Source organism: Pecten maximus, chromosome 14 (genome assembly GCF_902652985.1).
Source record: "Pecten maximus chromosome 14, xPecMax1.1, whole genome shotgun sequence".
NCBI lineage: Eukaryota > Metazoa > Mollusca > Bivalvia > Pectinida > Pectinidae > Pecten > Pecten maximus.
In genome coordinates, this window is record NC_047028.1 from 34,354,733 (window position 1) to 34,377,316 (window position 22,584).

Here is a 22,584-nt window from a genome sequence, read left to right on the forward strand (position 1 = left end):
AACAACTCATCTACCCGTTCGCTCAAGCGGAACTAATCTCTGACACACCGGTAGATCTACCCGGCTGATGTTTTTACAGGTGTAGAAATGACACAGTTACCGGCGCCTATTAAATCTTTAAACTGCTGAAACAATAGCGTAATTACTGCCGAGGTGTTCAGAGTACAACTGTAACGGTCAGTGCTGTCTATTAAATCGGATAAAACGCCAACTCAGTTACAGTAACATTTTATACGCACATGCGCAGCCCAACTTCCGGTGCTAATACACATGGAAATGGCGTGGTTATCAATAAAAAGTAAGTAGGCCGATCAAACAGTATTTTATATATGTCCGATAAAAGGTAATGGTTCTGTTACGTTTTGTATGCAATCTGTGTTAAACTTAAAACGGTTATTTGTTTTGACATTAATAACTTGTTATTTTGTCGAATTAGGTTTTATCGTTTACCTTTTGCAAACATGACTTGCACATCAGATCGTTATTGAAGTGACTAAGTGAAAGAAACTTTATCGTGACTGTATATCGGCAAAACTACACCAAATTACAAGTGACATAACGAAACATTACATATATATTTACATGTATTGACCAGTCTTCACACTAAACTGATGAGCTACAGAGCGAAGTTATAATGATTATATAATGTTGACAAATATTGACCAAACTTTTCACCAAAAACGATAACTCGCTTAATTCGAACACTCGGATAACTCGAAGTTTTTTCGTGGTCCCGTCGACTTCGAGTTAACGAAGTTCCACTGTACTTATATTTGACCTTGACCTTCATTCAAGGTCATGGGGGTCAAATGATCAAGAAAATTCAAAGTTCTTTCAAATTATTAATTTGGGTCACATTTTAAAGAATCAGCCCTTTTAAAGGTGTGTGCAATGCATCAAGGTCAAATAATCAAAATGACGCAGATATGGCACTTTTAAAAAGAAATTCCTACCAAAATTAAAAATGACCCAAAACTGCACATACACACGAAGGCTGGATACATGTAAGATGTGTGACTGGCTACAAATATTGAGTTTATCTCTCTGACCTTGACCTTCATTCACATTTTAAAGAACCGGCTCTTATGAAGGTGTGTGCGAAGTTTCAAAGGCAAATTATTAAAAATGATGCAGACATGCCCTTTAAAGAATGTTTTCTTGCCAAAATCAAAAATTATCCATAAATTGCAATTCAATTGTTGGCTCAAAAGGGGTCAATTTGGCTCAATTGACGGAAATAACTTCTTCTCTGAAACTAAGCAATCGATATAGCTCATACTTGACTGGTAGCATCCTTTTGGGTAGGGATTCAAAATTGTAAAAATGGTGGGGTTGACCCCCGGGGGGCAGGGTCAAAAGGGGTCAATTGGTTTCTCTGAAACTAAGTTGTGGATATAACTCACATTGGTGTGGTAGCAATCCCTATGGGGTTGTACGCAAAGTCAATTTCATTTCATGGATTGATTGCACAATTTGGTATAAAACCTACATTTGTATGGTAGCATGGTTATGGGTGGGTATTCAAAATTGTACGAATGTTGGGGTTAACCTCCCGGGGGCTGAAGGATGGGACCAAAATAGGTCAATTTCGCTAAATTGACATTTTTAGAATAACAATAAACCAATGTACATGTACCCATATAAAATGCTTATGATATATTGACAAATAAACTTAAGCATCATTTTTGTTTCATATCTCATAAAACCAGGTGAGCGATACAGGCCCTCTGGGCCTCTTGCTTTATCTGTGAAACCATTCAGATCCCAACTCCATAATCTTGCTGGACAACAAGAGATGAACACAATCCTGATGTAAAAATAGGCCCAGGGTTCTTTCCCCACCCCAAGGGCCTTATACAATCAAATTGAATTGATATCAAATATGAAAGTTTTCTTCAATATTTTGCATGTAAAACGCTGTATATTTACATACAGTACCTATAGCTACTAGGCTATTATCTACATCTTGGTGCTAAATTAAAAAGCTACAAATCACAAATCACAGTTTATTGTGAATATTGCCATTGGATCTATTAAAATAGATGGAATTGATATCTAATTTTGAAATAATTGTCCTTAAAAATGAGGTCTTTGTTGAAAAAAAAGTGTAATAACTTTTAAAAGCTGTCAATCTAATTTTGATATTATTCTAAGATCAAAATAGAAAGGAATAAACAATTTTGTTTACAAGATATTGAAAGACATTGCACACTTTCAACAAAAAAAGTAGCAGACACTCCCTGTATTTTCAATACATATCGTGTATTGTTATAACTTATCGAAATGCATATCATATTGTTTCGACATTTCTAATACCCAGGCCTATAAAATATAAGTTTGTTTTAAACACATAAATGCAAATTTTGAACTACTTAAGTATAAAAGATGGTTTAAAGTATGAATGTTAATGACATATACCTAAGTAGAAGTTGATTTGAAAAAAAATTAAAATGTTTGACTTTTTAAGTAAAGGTTTGATTGAAATAAGAAATGTTTAACTACTTTTAGAAGTAGGTTTGCAACTTTTAAGATGGTTAAAACCATTATGTACATCGGAACAGTCTAAACCATTACATTCATCAGGACTGTGAAAACCATTATGTCCAGTTGGTTTGACACACTTAAGTGGAAATGTTTAGTCATGTTGATATCAGTTTAATTTGTATTCTTGCTTTATTTCAAATATCTCCTTTTACATCTGACTAACGCCTCCTACAGTACTTTCAGTACTTTGATTATATTCTACTTCCTTAATCTCTATTGTTTCATACTTTTGGTATTACTACTTCAGCATTTAAAGCTTGCACATTGCACAAAATGATCGCACGAAGCGAACTCGTCAAATCTCGGTAGATTCCGTAAACCGAAGTAAACAAACGAGATCACGGCCCCGAGGTCATAGGTGAACCGACCGATGGTAATCTGACACAGGTATAAATAAGCCTCGTCAGTACCTGTTATGTAATCCGGATGTTTTGTTTAAATGAGGGTAGGCAACTGTGATCTGATCGTAGTGAAAGGCAGTCAAGCTTGACAATATAAATTGTTATAATTAACGCCGCGGGCATAAGACTTAGTCTAAGAGGGGCAATTAATATGTGCACAGGTGAGACGGGAGGTACACAGGTAACTCCAATAAACAATAAAGCTAGGTATGATTTGCCATTACAGTCGACTGTCGCTTATATTAATTAACACCACGGGTGAAATTAACTTTCGGTACGACGTTAAGCATATACATCCTGATCGCTTTGTTAGCTTAACACACAGGACAGGTTTCAAGATTTAGTTTAAAACAGTTGAAATATTTTTGATCGATCTTGGTGTTGCAGTTATTCAAGCCGTCTACTATATCAATTAAAATATTTATGATAGATCTTGGTATTGATCTTGATTTCTGTATACAATAGAGTATTTTATTTGTACACACAACACTCCTACGAGATCATTCTACAACATATTAGAGTACAGCTACATTGTGTCGTTGTCCGAATTATCGTACGATCTTGCTAAATAAATATCAGACAAATTAAAGTTTTCTTTTTGTGTTCACTTTCACCATTTCAATGAATGCGATGTAATTCTGATTTAAATACCGGAATATTGTTCCTTGATCATGCCTGTTGTTGTCAGTCAAGCCATATCGAGATCGAGATCATCACAGCGCTTGACTTCAATATACGTTTTACAAAGAAGCGTCCGAGTGACTATATCAGTATTACACATGTTTATACGAGTATATCGGTGAATATTTTGACAGAACACGACGTGATTTCGGGTGCAATTATCAGATGTAATCTTAAAACCACGTATATCCAGCAAGTATATGATATGCAGACAAAGAGCAGGTGATTTTAATTTCATTTGAATGAATTAAAAGCGTATTACAGGCACGGGCACATGTGTGTTCGTAGAGTGATCCCCGATCTGGTAGAGGTTAACGTTTGGATAAACGAAATGTTTTAAACTCCGTTAAAGAGTTTATAATTAAAGCCAAAATACTGTAACTTCAAAGAACGATCTGGAACAAAAATTTTATAGAGCTAAGTTTTGACGTTCGTCACATGAACGTATAGTAACATTCATCAATGTGAAGTTTATTACTTCTGAGATGCATATGGAAATACAAACGAAAAGTGACAAAGAAATCACCGTTAAAATGTGTGAACCTTACTAACAAAGTACATTGAAGTGAAATACTTATGATAATAATTGTTGAATTTTAATTATTTTTAGATAAATTTCTGTGGTACTGATCAAAGTATGAAAAGTATTTTTTAGAACATAAAAAAACAAAAACAAAAAACGAGATCAAAAACATTTAATATTACCAAATGATAATTTTCTGTATCTTATTTGATAGATATTTGTTGTGGTTAATCCTGGGTATTATTTTTTTAGTCTTAGATTTGTAGTCGACTGAAAAAGTCAGATTTAATTTTGAAAATATTAATATGCTATAACCCCTCGCAATGTCTGAAAATATTCTAAGTCCATAATAAGTACAAAAAAAGCACAATGGCATTAGCTGAAAAATTCTAAGTCCCAAAAAAGTAGGAAAAAAGTACATCCATATTTTCACAATCTTTCAAAAAATTCTAAGTCAGATTTTAGCACAAAAAAGTACTCTGAAAAATTTCAGAGTCCAAATAAAGTACCATGAAAAATTTCTAAGTCCAGAATAAGTACAAAAAAAGTACTCTAAAAAATTTCAGAGTCCAAATAAAGTACAGAAAAAGTACCCTGAAAAGTTTCTAAGTCCAGAAAAGTACAAAAAAAGTACTCTGAGAAATTTCAGAGTCCAAATTTAGTACAGAAAAAGTACTCTGAAAAATTTCTAAGTCCAGAAAAGTACAAAAAAAGTATACTTTTTTGGTACTTTTTCAAAAAAGTAGGAAAAAGTGTATACTTAAAGTAGCATAAAAGTATACTTTAGTGTGCTTTATTTCGGTATGGGTGAGCATCACCTGGCCATGTTTTACCTGTAATATTACTGAGCATCACCTGGCCATGTTTTACCTGTAATATTACTGAGCATCACTAGGTCATGTTTTACCTGTAATATTACTGAGCATCACCTGGCCATGTTTTACCTGTAATATTACTGAGCATCACCAGGCCATGTTTTACCTGTAATATTACTGAGCATCGTCTGCCCATGTTTTACCCTGTAATATTACTGAGCATCGTCTGCCCATGTTTTACCTGTAATATTACGGAGCACCACCTGGTCATATTTTACCTGTAATATTACTGAGCATCACTAGACGATGTTATAAAAACCTTGCATGGCTCTGCAGGCTCAGATGAATATAACTCTATTTTGTCTTCGCATTAAGACCTTTTGTGTGTCATGTGTTGAAACGTGTTAATTTAAGTTAGCTTGACTCTTTGTAGTGTGTGCTTTTTATTATACTTCTTAAGTTTTTAAGCAATATAAAAAAGGTTCTTACCCATAAAATGTCTGAAATTTTGGTTTGAAATAATTTTCAGACACAATAGTACAATAATTGTGACATTTAAGTTGTGTTTGACTAGTTTAGGTGCATGGTTTTGGAAAGTGCATGAAAGAATATATTGGAAGAAAAACTGTTTGTGTGAGCATTACACTTAAGTGATGTGTGTGCTGGCTGATGAGATGAAGCTAGCTACTGTATATCTGAAGTAGAGAAATATATTGATGATTTTTTTTCTTATGTAACATCTCATGGCATACTTGTAAGTCTAAACATTTATTTATGAAAATATGAATTGTGAATTTTTTTAATTTTTTTTTTTAATGAAATTGATTGACTATATAATGATATGCTGATGGTAATAGAGATATTGATCTTAGAGGTCGATGATTTGTTGATTTCGAATTGTGTCTGGCGTGATATAGATATATGAGAAAGTGTTTTATGTACGGTACACAAGTTCGTACTGTTGTTGTTCTAGCATTGGCAAAGGAAAAATTTAGTCTGGTACGACCACTGCCTAACCCTAACCTCAGTCCTATTAATGAATCAACACAGGACGGCACAGCACCAGGTACCCGCATCATGACTCGACGCATGCTACTACGACACACCTAGTCTAGACGCCCGAACCCACAGACAGTTACTGTAGTGTTCAAATACTCAACTGTATATTGTAGACATTGCATTGGCCTGATAGTTATTGCAAGGGTAGAAAATGTTTGCTTCAAATGAAGAAATACCTCAGTCTGTCCCCATCTGATCCACCCCGTCGCCTTGTATGTATAATCATTTGCTCCTGTGAATATATCGGCCTAATAGGTATCCATGACTTAATCCTCATTCTTAGATAAGATCTCCCAATGGTTAAAAAGGAATGTGAAATGTTCCCTGTTGTAGCTCTACCAGCTAACACATGCATGTGTCACTGATATCTGACAAAATCAGGTAGGAAGGGCTTAGATTTCCTGGTCATGGCACCAATTTTCAACAGGATATGTTAAACGCAACAGGCCTGCTGCTCACACATACTAAAATGTGCTGTCCTCAGAGTGAAAAAAACATATTTCCAAAACACAGAATTTGTCCCCTAACATGATTTCTATTTTATTCCTTTTTGAAGAAGTTATGCCCCTTTGTTGAAATTCTTGAGAGTTTGTTTGGCTTTACATTTGAATATTTTTTAAGCTTTCTGGTTTGTATACCTTGATTCAATTTGGTTTTCCCCCTGAAATTCAAGCCTGTCCATATTGATAGACCATGGGGGCTGATTACTTACAGTGTAGCTCTCCTGGCAACGGTTCAGTCGTTTGACACTGCCGAAACTTATCAAAACTCACCAGACGTGTGTATGACCTGTGAGCCAAATAACAAAGCTAGATTATATAAATGATATATAGCATGTTTTTACAGCCTGATGTGACCTTGACAGTGGATGACACCACCAGGACTTTCTGGTCCATGGTCAGCCCTGCTTTCTTTTACAGATTTTCAAACGTCCTAGCTTTTCACTGTCGAGAACTGTTAATGTAAACTGTATGACATGGTTACTCGTTTCAGTTATTTCTTTGAAGAAATGCAAGTACAGTGAAAATGATTCAAAAGGTGAGATACACGCAAGGATGTTATTACAGGAGAAAACGTTACAAAATCTGTGAGAGTCGAGGTTTAATCTGTGTTGGTCGAAATCTTCGAAAAATATTTGAGAGAGATGGGTGAATTCTCATGGAAATGGCAAAGTTTTACATACAAAATTGTGAGATGGGATTTTTTTTTTTTTTTTTGTGAAACTTGAAAAAAAAACTTATGTTGTCAATAGTTGTGAAAAGATAAAAACTTGTGATGTTTATAGTTGTGAAAAGGACTAATAATGTTGGCATTTTTCTAATATGTCATTACATTCATTGAACGTAGGATTTTTTTGATTTTTTTTTTAAAGTAAATCAATGGATTTTCAGCAATTTTTTTGTTCAATATGTTTCATTCACAAATATCTTAACTCTTAAATAACAGGAAGTTATTTAAATTTTAATAGTAACTTTCTCTGGAATTATTGTAGAATTCATATTAGGAAAAGGTCACTTTACAAGTTGAATTGATATTCTATTTCAAATTAGTACATAGATGCAGAAAATGAAAATGTTTCCAGCTATTCTGGAATTGAAGATGTGTGTATTTGTATAGAGAGGAAAGTGTTGTAAACATGTCAATATCAAATCATGAAGTATCCCATCAGAAATTTACTAATCGTGCAATATGTAGATAAACTTAGCAGTATAAGTGAGGACTAGCATGACTAAGATTGTTTGGTCGACATGTTACCTTATACAAAATATATTTTAGTGTGCATGTTCACCTTCATGTATAGGAGTTTTTTTGTACTTTATTTTTGTTTTAGAAAACATTCCCTTGCTTGCCAATTCCAAAGATTTCGAAAAGTTATGATTATTTGACTTTAAATTACATTCCCTATGCTTGCTCAGATCTAGAATTATGATTATTTATGCATCTGAGATAGAGCACTATGTCCAATGCAGCTATTATCGTACAAGTATATAGATTTCTTCATAAATATTGGTTGTTCCATTTCATTTATTGAATTTTGTGATAGATTGTTATAATTTTCTTAATCAAGATATCTCGATCTGTATTAAAAGCTTTTTGTGCAAGAAATTATCAGTGACATGATTATTATTGGTAAATTTAATTTTCCATGCATAATATGATAGAGTTGTTACTGGTAACTTTCATTTTCCATGCATAATACATTAGCCTTTTTATTTGGTTACCTCCTATAGGGTACTTTCATTTTCCATACATAATACATTAGCCTCGTTATTTGGTAACTTTCATTTTCCATGTATTGGACATTATAGCCTTGTGTAAATGATCTCGGATTATTTAGATTGAATGTAGTGTGTATAGCAGTGTCTCGCCGTAATAATTAAATACTCCATGGATTTATGTTGTAGCTTTAAATGTTTTGTGTACACGATATGTATTGAGATATATGTTCTTTTATTCATGATTTTAAGAAATAATTTGATATTATTTTGATACGGGTATTACCGTAATTTTTTTGTCCCCATCAAGCTTATCAAAAGAGCTTTTGAATACTTTGCCCTGTCAACAGGGACTCCCAAATGTCATGTGATCTAGTCATGTGATCTAGTCATGTGATCTGCCATGTATAACATGTGCTCTGTGCTGTTCTAGCCATACCGAAAGAATCTATAAATGTGGTGAAGCCGATGTTGCCAGACGCGAGTCCAGGTGTTCGACGCGATGTCGGTACCCAAGGTATATAACTCAGTACCTGGTTCTGTGTTACACAGTATAATACATGGATGTTGATTGTCGACATTGACACATAAAACCATAGAAAAGATTTAATATGTAGCTATGCTATATCATTTCTGAGAGTAAAAAAGTTTACTTCATGTGACAAGTTATGCATAAAAAATTGTATGGAAATGTAGGAAATGTACCAGAGTTAAGCCAATCATCGATTACTTTTCCTTGAAAGTGATTTATACTTTTGGTTTACAACTTAAGGATATTCTATAGCTTTGATATATTTAAAAAGTTCAATATAAGTTTTGCATTTTTTTAGGCTTTAGTCATTTAGAATGTATTTTGTGTAATGCAAAACCATGAAACTGGGTAAAATATGATAAAAATGTTTTCATAAGAATGCCTAAAACCTGCATTTTGAACATGTTTAATTGTTCTCTGCCGTTTTGCTGCTCTCAAAACAATCAAATGTTTTGTGTTGTGAAGGACTGCCTTCTTTAACTTTAATTGATGACTGTTGCGAGTTGGTTAACATTTACACTGACTTACCTCCCCTGTTTCTGACTGAATGCATGTTCCAACATGTACTAACACTATAGAGATTTAGTCTGCAATGCTGGGTTGGCTCGATCTTAATTGGGAATGCCAGGAAATTTTTAAAAGATTTGATCATCGCTGATATGATATATTTGTTTGGGATCATTTTGTATACCGTATTTGACCTAATAAGGGCGCAGGGCGCGGGTAATTGACAGTGGGGGCGCCCTTATTAAGATTAGTTATTCTGAAGTTTTATGAAACAGACTATACCTTATAGCAGAATACCCAAGGTTGTGGAAACGGTTAAATATTCAGTCATAAAAATATTCCAGATGAAGATATCTATTCATTATCATATATTAAGCTTAAACATCACTTGAATACTCCTGTAAACTTGTAAACCATGCCAGCTGATCTTTAGACCAGAGAACGTGTGTTCCACCATTTATGTTCAAATGGAACTCTTTTGTGTTCTATTTATAGAAACAGGTGATTTCCCAGATCATATTAGACATCGTTTTCTTTGACCTAATAATTGATTTACAATGTCTTTTACTAGCTTTCTGTTCTGAACAAAAGTTATTTATCAACAAGAATGAAGTCTTTACTTTATCTTCAAATAAAGATGGTAAGTTATTATTTACATGTGTGTTTAGTTTTGGGTGCTCTTTGCACTGACATGTCATCTGTAGCCTGTAGGAATACACAAAATGTGGCGAAAACATGTGTTCCAGTTACTTAATTTGCTGAAGAAAATTGAACACATAAAGTAGCAAAATATTTCACATGAATTATTACTTTTGAACACCATTTTGACACTCAATCAAAGATTTATTTCCTTGAAAAAAGGTAGGGGCGCCCTTATTAGGGCAGGCGCCCTTATTAGGTCAAATACGGTATGTTCTGCGCTCCTGGATTTCGGTTGGAGATTGTTAAAATGATTAAATTGTGTCAAGCCATGCATCAAAACTTCTAAAGTGAAGGATTCTGGGATTAAGACACCCAGGTTGATTTGAAGTAAGTGGTATTTCTTAGTTGTGAGTTTTCTAGATTAAGCATTGAGACCGAGTCTGGTTTACTGACTTTGGTATGAAGCGTGTATTCTGTATATAAGTTATAGTACTAGTCAGATTGTTATTATAAAAATATTTTTTGAGGGATTGTAAGAAGTCTGTGAATTTTCTTTGCATGTTCATCTATTTTTGTATATTAATCATACTTGATACTGATTTACCATGTTTTTGCTAATTTAGCATGAGACCTGTCTAGGTTAATGTTCAGCGACACAGTGAGAAATTTCTCGGTTGTGAGTAGTTTGCATTAGTAACTTTTATTAAAAAATATTTTTACACAAAACAATAATTGTTAGATTGCATAGTGACAAATTGATTTCAGGTTTTCATTCCAATATTTGGTTGATTATATTGTTATATCTGTAATGGAGATTTTTTTTAACGTGGAAATTGTCATTATATACTGTTATTAGGAGATAGAAAATTGTCTTAATGATTTGCTCCTTTTAAATTAGATGTACTTAAAGCTAACAAAAATGTGATTTTGTGGAAATTTTATGTGCAACATTGTGATGATGAATGATATTTTCACCCAAAGCAAAAATCACTGTGATCCAAGTGTAGATGATTTCATAGGATATATCACATGATGTGTCACATGGTACTGTATATCACATGATGTGTCACATGGTAGTATATATCACATGATGTGTCATATGGTACTGTATACCATATAACTGGTCATTTGTGTACACATGCCTGCTTAATATTGAATCACAATATCATTGGCCCGTGAGAAGTCCGTGAGAAGCCCCAAAGCCCATTGATGTGTTTGATGAAGGGTTAAATGATAATGTTCTTTGTAGATTGTCATTAAATATCTAAACAAGCTGAGTAAGTTATGTTGAGCAGACATGGCTGGGCCCTGAGACTGCAGATTCTATTTTAAATCAATATGTTTATGTCTGAACTGGTCGTGGTAAAATTTAGATAAAGATGAAAAAATAAATTTTATGCTTATTGTAGTAAGTATTTGAAATAGCTTATTTCCAAACCCATGTGGAATCATTCATTTTGGACTCATAAAATCACAAAATCATTTTGGACTGATAAAATTACGAAATATTTCCAAACCCATGTGGAATCATTCATTTTGGACTAATAAAATCACCAAATATAGTTTATAAAGCGAGTGATGTCAGTTACGGGGTATACAGTATTACATGGTGTGTGATGTGATTTACATTTAATCTGATCTCAATTATTTAAAATCATGATCTTTCTGATATGTAAATAAAACTGATGAGGATATGTGTAAATAAAAGTTGTCTTCATTTCAGTGTGTTTGTCCTAGATATGTGTTTACAAAACTCCACCTTAGGATCAGATACAGGGGTACATCGTCTTACAAAACTTAGGATCAGATACAGGGGTACATCGTCTTACAAAACTTAGGATCAGATACAGGGGTACATCGTCTTACAAAACTTAGGATCAGATACAGGGGGTCATAGTCTTACAAAACTTAGGATCGGATACAGAGGGACATAGTCTTACAAAACTTAGGATCAGATACAGGGGGTCATAGTCTTACAAAACTTAGGATCAGATACAGGGGACATAGTCTTATAAAACTCCACCTTAGGATCAGATACCGGGGGACATCGTCTTACAAAACTTAGGATCAGATACCGGGGGACATAGTCTTACAAAACTTAGGATCAGATACAGGGGGCATAGTCTTACAAAACTTAGGATCGGATACAGGGGACATAGTCTTACAAAACTTAGGATCGGATACAGGGGACATAGTCTTACAAGTTTTATAAAACTTCACACCTTAGGATCGGATACAGGGGACATAGTCTTACTGAACTTAGGATCGGATACAGGGGACATAGTCTTACTGAACTGAGGATCAGATACAGGGGACATAGTCTTACTGAACTGAGGATCAGATACAGGGGGTCATAGTCTTACTGAACTTAGGATCAGATACAGGGGACATAGTCTTACAAGTCTTATAAAACTTCACCTTAGGATCGGATACAGGGGACATAGTCTTACATAACTTAGGATCAGATACAGGGGGTCATAGTCTTACAAAACTTAGGATCGGATACAGGGGACATAGTCTTACAAAACTAAGGATCGGATACAGGGGACATAGTCTTACAAAACTTAGGATCAGATACAGGGGTCATAGTCTTACAAAACTTAGGATCGGATACAGGGGACATAGTCTTACTGAACTTAGGATCAGATACAGGGGACATAGTCTTACAAAACTTAGGATCAGATACAGGGGACATAGTCTTACATAACTTAGGATCAGATACAGGGGGTCATAGTCTTACAAAACTTAGGATCGGATACAGGGGACATAGTCTTACAAAACTAAGGATCGGATACAGGGGACATAGTCTTACAAAACTTAGGATCAGATACAGGGGTCATAGTCTTACAAAACTTAGGATCGGATACAGGGGACATAGTCTTACTGAACTTAGGATCAGATACAGGGGACATAGTCTTACAAAACTTAGGATCAGATACACGGGACATAGTCTTACAAGTCTTATAAAACTTCACCTTAGGATCAGATACAGGGGACATAGTCTTACAAAACTTAGGATCAGATACAGGGGGACATAGTCTTACAAAACTTAGGATCAGATACAGGGGACATAGTCTTACAAAACTTAGGATCAGATACCGGGGGACATAGTCTTACTGAACTTAGGATCAGATACAGGGGACATAGTCTTACAAAACTTAGGATCAGATACACGGGACATAGTCTTACAAGTCTTATAAAACTTAGGATCAGATACAGGGGACATAGTCTTACAAAACTTAGGATCAGATACAGGGGACATAGTCTTACAAAACTTAGGATCAGATACAGGGGACATAGTCTTACAAAACTTAGGATCAGATACAGGGGGTCATAGTCTTACGAAACTTAGGATCAGATACAGGGGACATAGTCTTACAAAACTTAGGATCAGATACAGGGGGACATGGTCTTACAAAACTTAGGATCAGATACAGGGGACATAGTCTTACAAAACTTAGGATCGGATACAGGGGACATGGTCTTACAAAACTTAGGATCAGATACAGGGGGACATAGTCTTATAAAACTTAGGATCGGATACAGGGGGACATAGTCTTACAAAACTTAGGATCAGATACAGGGGGACATAGTCTTACAAAACTTATAAAACTTCACCTTAGGATCGGATACAGGGGACATAGTCTTACTGAACTTAGGATCAGATACAGGGGACATAGTCTTACAAAACTTAGGATCAGATACAGGGGGACATAGTCTTATAAAACTTAGGATCAGATACAGGGGACATAGTCTTACAAGTCTTATAAAACTTCACCTTAGGATCGGATACCAGGTTGTTTTCACTCACTCAAAGAAAATAAGTGTGAACATAAATTGAATAAATAACACTAAGAAGTCACTGATATTGTTATGCATTATTTAAAAAGCACAGTGTATGTGTGATACCTTTTTTAAACATTTTTCATTTTCATGAGGTTCAAGTTTTTGCTATTTTCAAATATGAAAAAATATAAAGAAATACTGGTAAAACAAGTAAAATCTTGTCTAGCTGTTTTATAACTTCCGTGAACACAATTTCGCTTAAAACCTTTATTGGTAAAGGAAGTTTGAACCACGTAATATAACATCTCAATTGTACAGTATTGTGTCCCTATGTATTGAAACCACTTTGTGTATTTATGTATAGTTATTGTGTTTTTAATCATTGTTTTTTTTTTAATTGCAAATGGAATTTTTGTGTTGCATGTAAATGGATACCCCCAGCTTGTTTGGGGTCCTTTGTTGTACTTTGTTGAGTGCTTGATTTTTCTTTAGTTGCTGATTATCATACGTTTTAGTTACGATCCTTGAGAACTGTATTGTTGAAAGTCAAAAGATTTCCAAGGATTCACTCACGAATAACAGCATGAAGAGAATGATTGTATGTATTACATGTGCTTCCTCGTTTTTTTATATACTTTTATTACAAAAGAAAATGGAGGAAAACTTTCTTTTTCCTTTTTCCTTTTTTCGTTTTAAGTACTGTAGATTCTCATGAAAAGATCGCTTGACCATCGACATTCTGTATTCATTTTGATTTGATGTTTAGCCCTTGGTTGCCTCCTATTTGTGGATGTTTATATGTTAATTGTTTTAGGCAGAAATACACAAAATCTTGAACTCATTCAAGAGATAAATTTCATGAGATTTATATGAAAAGATGGATCCTTCCTAATTAAAATCTTAATTAGCCCGAATACCTGTTCATACTGAACCCGATATGAGCATAGTTCATGCAATTCTATAATGATGAGTAAAATAAACTTAGATGAGTCAGGTACTTTTAAACTGAATGAGTGACAGGTCAAATGAAGTTTAATCCCAAAGAACTCCAGCTCAAATGAGTAAGAACTTAATCTACCCGGTAACTTGTATTCAAAAGATTAAAAAAAATCTGTTAGGGTTCAAATTTATATGCTTTAAGAACTTGACCATTGTGCTAAATCAACTCTCCAATTAGATATCCCTAGGGTTCAAATTTATATGCTTTAAGAACTTGACCATTGTGATAAATCAACTCTCCAATTAGATATCCCTGTACTGTTAAAGTGCTATCAGTAAACCCTGATGTACATGCATGTTGGATGTCTTGACCATTTTTGCATTTGATAAATGTTGTTGAGTTCATTTTATATAATTTACACAGCAGTTTGGTTCACATTGGCATCATTGTTTCGTAGTTCATGACAGTATGTTTCTTTAATAATTCAGCCCTGCTGGGGTGCAGCTATCAATGAGTTTAGGTTAAGGGGGTGGAACATTGAAAAATCACGTACATCTGTACTTACTACATGTAAAACAATAAAAGCCCAAATTTGGGGATCAAGTTTAAATTGATCAACTATATTGCATCAGTCAAAGGGATTATAAAGAGAAAAGGATATTTGAAGAGAAAAAAAATAGGGGGACGAGGGGTTTATGATATATGGGTACATCTGTACTTACTACATGTAAACCAATAAAAGATAAAGTTTAAATTGATCAACTATATTGCATCAGTCAAAGGGATTATAAAGAGAAAGGGATATTTGAAGAGAAAACAATAGGGGGACAAAGGGTTTATGATATATGGGTGATTATAAAGTTAATATTGTAGACATTACAAATCTTATGATTGTACAATCGGTCATTGTTGACCACTACAATGTGAACTAGGCTGTTGTGAGCATGTGCTTTAGTTTGTTGTTTGATTTGCTCATGTGTTGTGTATTGTGCCTGTTATGCCAGCTTTGCTCACCAGTCCACATGTATTGATAGCCGAGGAAGAGAAGATCATCGTTGATGAAGGCGACCCTTCCACCATCCAGGAAAAGTGAGTACAAGCCACATCGTAATTGTACCACTATCACAGGTCTCCGTTTGTCTAAACTTAATTTCACTAAACAAAAAAGTTCAGATCTGGAAATAATTCTTCACTTCTGTATAGATTCTTGTGAGAATTTGAAACGCTTTATACTATTTAGCTCACCACCTTCAGATCAGGTCTTTTCAACTCGCATTTTGTCCATAGAGCTATGGGGTATTAATAGTCTATCTAAAACAGAAGGTAGTCCTGAGGAGTTATGGGGTGTTAGTCTAAAACAGAATTAGTCCTGAGGAGTTATGGGGTTAACACTTGTGTGTGATGATGTCATGATTGATCTACTAGGGGTTGATGTTCTCTATACACAGGTACTCTCTCAGGTATTTGAAGGTATGTAGTATTTTTGTAGGATTCTCTGGTTTGGTAAAAGTGAAAATAAAAAATGTCTTTATTTTTTCCTCAGAACCCTTGTGGATACGGTATACTCCTTACGGGATCAAGTGAAAAACCTAGAACAGGTAAGTTATACAAGGTCTTCCTAATTCCTGTTATACTCAAAGTGGAAAATTTACCGCCTGGTATACATGATCAGTCAATCCCTATTCAGTTTGATGGTCATACCAAAGATACAAAGGTAAGCATAATGTTACGAAGGGTTGTACAAAAGACACAAGATATTAGCACCCTTTGGTGCAAGTTTAGACAGTGGAGCCAAAAATAAACTAAACTGATACTAGGGACATCATACAGCTGTATCGTCCTTCTAGGACTCGTCAGTAATGTTGGGGACATCATAAAGCTGTTTTGTCCTTCTAGGACTCGTCAGTGACACTAGGGACATCATACATCTGTTTTGTCCGTCTAGGACTCGTCAGAGATGGCCTAAAGTGTTAATCAATATCTAGCTAGGAGGTTGAGGATTTAACTAAAATGGGTTGAAAATAAGGTAAGACAGCCTTCTGGAAATTTACTTTGAACAAATTAGTCATAATCATAACTTTGTATATTTTCCACAGGAGCAAAAGAAGATGAAGAGGGAACTGGATGAAGAAACAAAGGCGCGGAAGCGTCTAGAGACAAAATTTCATAAAGCATTAAAAAACCGAACTGATTTACCATGGGATGAAAATATGACATAGTGACATTGGATAGTAATATATTTATATAAATCTACGGTAGAATCTATATACAGAGTAGGTCGTGTGTGCTGGAATATTTTCAGGATCACAAGAATCGTTCAAAACAATGTTTGAATGATATTGGAATCACAGGAATCGGTCACAACAATGTTGGAATATTTTCAGGATCAAGGATTTGGTCACAATAATGCTGGAAAATTATCAGAATCACAGAAGTCGGTCACAACAAAGTTGTAAAATTATCGGAATCACAGAAGTCGGTCAAAACAATGTTGGAATATTGTTGGAATCACAGGAGTCGGTCACAACAAAAATGTCACAACCAATATTGCTACAGTTCCAACTGTGTCTTATCATTACAACTGTCAGTGCTGGAGATCATATGTGAGGTGTCGGGATTGTGCCAATTTCTATACGTCTATCACACCGGTAGTTTGTGTCATTACAGGATCCACACGGATTTCAAATAGTCTCTTCATCTTCAATTTCATACATTCGTGTTCTCGGATATTGCTCTCTTTAGTGAGGAAACCGCTTCCGCAAATTCTAAAATATTGATGTGTGAATTAAGTCCAACTCAAACGTTTTAGAAAGTGATAATGAATTTGTGTGCTTTTTGTGTAAAAATAGGTGATGGTGGGTTTCTGTGATTTATCATTTAAATAAAATATTTATGAGAACTGTTACTAAGTTAAAATTCAATTCTCACCGATCCCATTTACTGTGTTCAAGGGAAACCACTCTGATTCTACACTGGAAAAACTCAAATATGTTGGGTTCCTCGTGATTATTCATCGCTGCTTTAAAGAATTTCTGACTTGTTGGATACGTAATTTGTGATTTTTAATGTTGAACTGTGATTTCTTACTGAATATCTTAAAGACATTATCTACATTTAAACTTGTATACCATTAAAATATATATAAATGTACGTGTAGACATCCTTCACTAGGCTGGTACCCCAATCCCCCTGTGATTAAAACTTATAATTCTGTAAATAGGAATATTACTCCGTACCCAGTCTAGTGGTGTAAAGTTTTGTAAGCTAAACTTGATATCTCATTCTGAATTAACAAACTTTCCCATATGTGTGTCACATCATTTTGAATTTCAGACGAGGACATTTTTTACAATTTAAATTTTTTTTGGTGGATGTTTTGTCTCGATGCCTATTTTTTTATTCCTTGATACTAGCACTTTATTCTGACAGAGGTAAATTCTAACAGAAAACATTAAACAACTTTTAGAAGGATACCAGCGAGTCTCCAGTGTGAGGCCAATAATTACAAATGTCACTTTTGTTTATAGTAATCCAAACCGAGTGAACTGTTGCAGTGTAATTGTTAATTTTGAAATTATGGAAATTAAGCCCCAGTATTCTGACAAAGAGTTTCATACAAGGCATATTGGAGTATATTTGTTAATTTTGCTATTGGGGAAAACTCCAGTATTCGGAGGGTTACATTCTTACTAGGCATTGACATTCAGTCAAGGTTTGTCGAAGTTGTTTGGAAGAAGATAAATAAATGAAGAGTCCTTATCATAAATTTATTCTATACTTTACATTAATAGCTTTGAAACTTAATACCAATTAGTTCAAAAATACACTATCCCATCTTCTGACAGAACAGGGGAGACAACTCGGCAAAAATACACTATCCCATCTTCTGACAGAACAGGGGAGACAACTCTGATAGCTGAGTTGCTCGAATTTTATTGCCAAATTTTGTCCTATTATTAATCATATCAAGTAGAGCCAACAGTTGGTCCGCTCAATAACATTCTGTCCACATGTTTTAATGGTGATTAATTAATGTCCGAAAAGCTCAATGAATACTTAACCGTCCTAAACATTGTCGTACCAAATCTAAAGATCAATGTTACGAGGCCAAATTGAGGTTACAGACACCATAATACCTTATGTCCAGTAGATCTGAGCTGCTGAAATCAATATCTACTCGCACTGACATTGAAAATAAAAGTTGGGCAGTGTTATAATTAAGATTTTTTGAGCTTGATAGTATTGTTAAAAATATTTATCAGTGGTTAACTTCACATTAATTTTGTCTATCAAAACATGATAAGAAATAAAAATGGCTTCCATTATTAGGAGGGATGATTGAGGAATTTTGACAATATTAATGTTCAGGATATGTTGTAGTATCTGTTTCCAGTCACCCTCACAGATATGTCAAAGATTTCTTTTGTAGTATTCAGGGTTTCAAAACTCGGTTGTTTGATAAGGTCAATAATGTAAAACCTGGCTGTAAGGTTAAAGGTCAATAATGTAAAACCTGGCTGTAAGGTTAAAGGTCAATAATGTAATTTTTCCTTCAATGACAAAGTTGACCATTATAATTTAACCCATTTTGCTGTGATCTGGGGAATTATTATTTATCACTGTCCAAATGGTTGGATCAGGGTTAAGTTCGTTTCTGAAATAAGGACAGACCAAATGATTTTGTTTCTCTTACAGACAAGTCTTCATTAAGACTTTACAAGGCGCTTGTATTTGTCTGAAATGTTAAAAATCATCCAACTATTTTGTCCATGATTATGTTTTTCTTACAGACAAGTCTTCATTAAGACTTACAAGGCTTGTATTTGTCTGAAATGTTAAAAACCATCCAACTATTTTGTCCATATAAATGAAAAGGCCCCTGGAGATTTAGTTGAGAAAGTGGTGTAATTAAGAATCCATATCATAGATGATTTAGTTATGTAGATTATTGAATGGTGCATAATAACATATGATTCACCAACTTGATGTATAATTGACTGGTACGCTGTTAATATGTACACTGCCAAATCTCGACATACTGTAAACAACCAATTTTCACGATCATTTTATTTTCACCATGTGTGCATGTCTCGAAAATAGCAAATAAATGTAATTCAGTGAAAAATGAGAATATGCCTTCATTTTGCTAAAATATGTCGCCACTCATTATCAATGAGAATAAAATAGTGAAAATGTATTGGTTTGCAATACTTGTAATGGTTTGTCATGATTGAGATCAGTTTTGCCTCTTGTTTTGAAAATGTTTTCATGATCATGAAATGAAAATACAGGTTATGGCTGATAACATATTTAAAGTTTTAAGAAATGTATACGGCAATATAGTTAGGCCAAGCTTAAGTTTGTGTAAATAAACAAATGTTGTTCCTTGTCCTCATTTGTGCCAAAACAAGAGTATATATCAAAACTGATGTATATTGTAAGACATTTTAAATAAACAATATGGTATGTTTTTTGTATTTATATTGATCCAAAGTTGAAAGTGAGGAGAATGTGCTTTATTAAGTCTCTTTTCATCTGTGACTTCACTTTCTAAGAATACATCGATAGCTGACATGGAAAAATTTCTGGGGGGAGAAAAATGTTTAAGGCTTTTCTGGCTAAAGTCGGACTTCTCCAGAAAAAAATTTCTTCATATTGTATTCTTAACAAATATTTGTGTTTTCTTTTCATTTCTACACAATTTTATTTCATTTTCATCTGTAGTTGCCATTTTTAGTCGGTTTTTAATTGGCTCTCTGCTCCATCATAGTATAAGCTGTTGGTAAGCTATGATGAGCTATAATCACTGCCATTTGACCTATTTATGGGACCAGACTGTTTTTTTTTCTAGATTGAAGTCACACATATGAATAATTTACAGGTAATTTTGAAATTAATCAGGGAACTGTTTTTTCTTTATACTGCAGAATCAGCATATCATTGAACTCCATAAATATCAGACAATTTTGTTGATATTATAAACGATTGGTTGTACATCAGGTTAAATATTCACATCCTCTCCAAAATGCATAAAACTGTTTTAAGCTCAAATTGCAGTGTCTTTAGATTTTTTATAGATAAGAAAATATTATGTATATCCAGTCTAAATTGGATTAAATATTGAATCATTATTATCATTATATTTTTTTTTTAATTTAAGTTAAATTCATATTTGGACTTGATCTAGAAATGTTCATATTAATTTCATGAACCTATACCAAAGTCAGATTTATTTTCATTTCACTTTTGTTGAATAAGGTATAACTAGTATTTATGACTTTTAATTATGAAAATGTTAATTTAAAAATTCATTAAGTTGGCATCAACTGTGTTCAAGTCTTCCATCTCTTTACATCAGAACATGAACACTTGTCACATATTTTGGGGACGTAATTCTCCAGTATTGTGGGGACGTAGTTCTCCATTAGTGTAGGGACGTAGTTCTCCAGTATTGTGGGGACGTAGTTCTCCAGTATTGTGGGGAAGTAGTTCTCCAGTATTGTGGGGACGTAGTTCTCCAGTATTGTGGGGACGTAGTTCTCCATTACTGTGGGGACATAGTTCTCCATTACTGTGGGGACATAATTCTCCATTACTGTGGGGACATAGTCCTCCATTACTGTGGGGACATAGTCCTCCATTACTGTGGGGATGTAGTTCTCCATTACTGTGGGGACATAGTCCTCCATTACTGTGGGGACATAGTCCTCCATTACTGTGGGGACATAGTTCTCCATTACTGTGGGGACATAGTTCTCCATTACTGTGGGGACATAGTTCTCCATTACAGGGGAACATAGTTCTCGGATATTATGTCTTACTAATACTTTGTCTCAGTTCTGTTGTAGAAAACTTACAATGAATCCTAATGAAATGTGATAAAATAAACCATCACAAATCATACCAGTACCAGTGTTTGTTATATATCACACCATCACACCATTAAACATATCCTGTTATATATCTCACTGTCGTCAATGCTGTCCCTAAACGACCTTAGCTGTTGATAGCATGTTAATACAGTTATCAGATGACTTGATACTACATGTTCAAATCAGTCTTCGTCTGTGGTCTGTCAACCATTAGAATTTCTGGAGTATCTTTCTTGATATGTATTGTCATATCTTGTATGCAAGTTTGATTTTGAAACTGAAAGATAATTATGGTCAATGAGCAGTCATTTTGGAATTAGATAATCATTATTTCTCGGAAAGTGAAAGTAGCCTTTTTTTGAAAGTCAGATATACATATATTATTATATAGCTTTTCTTTGGTCCTTAGTAGATGTGCACTTTTAATTCATAAAACTACATTGTAAGCCACAGTTTGAAAGTTTTTATCACATTTTCTCAGAAAGTGTTTTTTTTTTTTTTGTCTTTTGTGTATAATTTGACGACTAAATAAAAGACGAGAGATCCCTAATTGGTCCTCTGTCAGACTCCACATATTTCTGTTTTTCTGATCAAAAATAAAAATCAAATTGGCACAACTTAACCCTTTCAACCCTAAGAAACTTTAGTGGACTCTGCCATTCTTTCATAATTTGAAGTCCAATATGGTCAGTAGAGGTGAAAGGGACCGAGGGGAACCATGAATTTTCTAAATTACCCCAAGTCAAATACACGTACTGATCTCTATACAAATTTAAGTTGATGATTGATTCCACCAGGAATTTACTAAATCACCCGAGTCAACGACTGATTTTACCAGGGATTTACTAGATTACGTGTACAAGAGTTAATGACTGATTTCACTATGAATTAACACGATTCTCCGAGTCAATGACTGGTTTTACCATGAATTTACTAAATTACCTGAATCAATGACTGATTTCACCATGAATTTTTTTTTAATTACCAGAGTCAATGAAAACTTTGCTACCATGAATTTACTAAATTCCCAGAGTCAATTACTGATTTCACCATGACTTTTCAAAAT

General features: G+C 34.2%; 1 protein-coding gene across 11 annotated transcripts in view; it reads left to right on the plus strand.

Moving 5' to 3' along the window:
* The window catches only part of LOC117342837 (rho guanine nucleotide exchange factor 7-like), a 90,390-nt gene extending 68,841 nt beyond the window's left edge, over window positions 1-21,549 (plus strand). For 2 of the 11 annotated variants that reach the window (XM_033905094.1, XM_033905098.1), the window contains 6 exons: window positions 5,938-6,030; window positions 7,017-7,061; window positions 8,673-8,756; window positions 15,651-15,735; window positions 16,190-16,244; window positions 16,743-21,549. In XM_033905094.1, coding sequence (XP_033760985.1) covers window positions 5,938-6,030; window positions 7,017-7,061; window positions 8,673-8,756; window positions 15,651-15,735; window positions 16,190-16,244; window positions 16,743-16,865 — 485 coding nt within the window. In that variant the 3' untranslated portion in view covers window positions 16,866-21,549. The remainder of the gene's footprint in view (window positions 1-5,937; window positions 6,031-7,016; window positions 7,062-8,672; window positions 8,757-15,650; window positions 15,736-16,189; window positions 16,245-16,742) is intronic. The other 9 variants (XM_033905099.1, XM_033905101.1, XR_004535909.1 and 6 more) reach the window with 8 other exon arrangements.
* The last annotated feature ends 1,035 nt before the right edge of the window (window positions 21,550-22,584 follow it).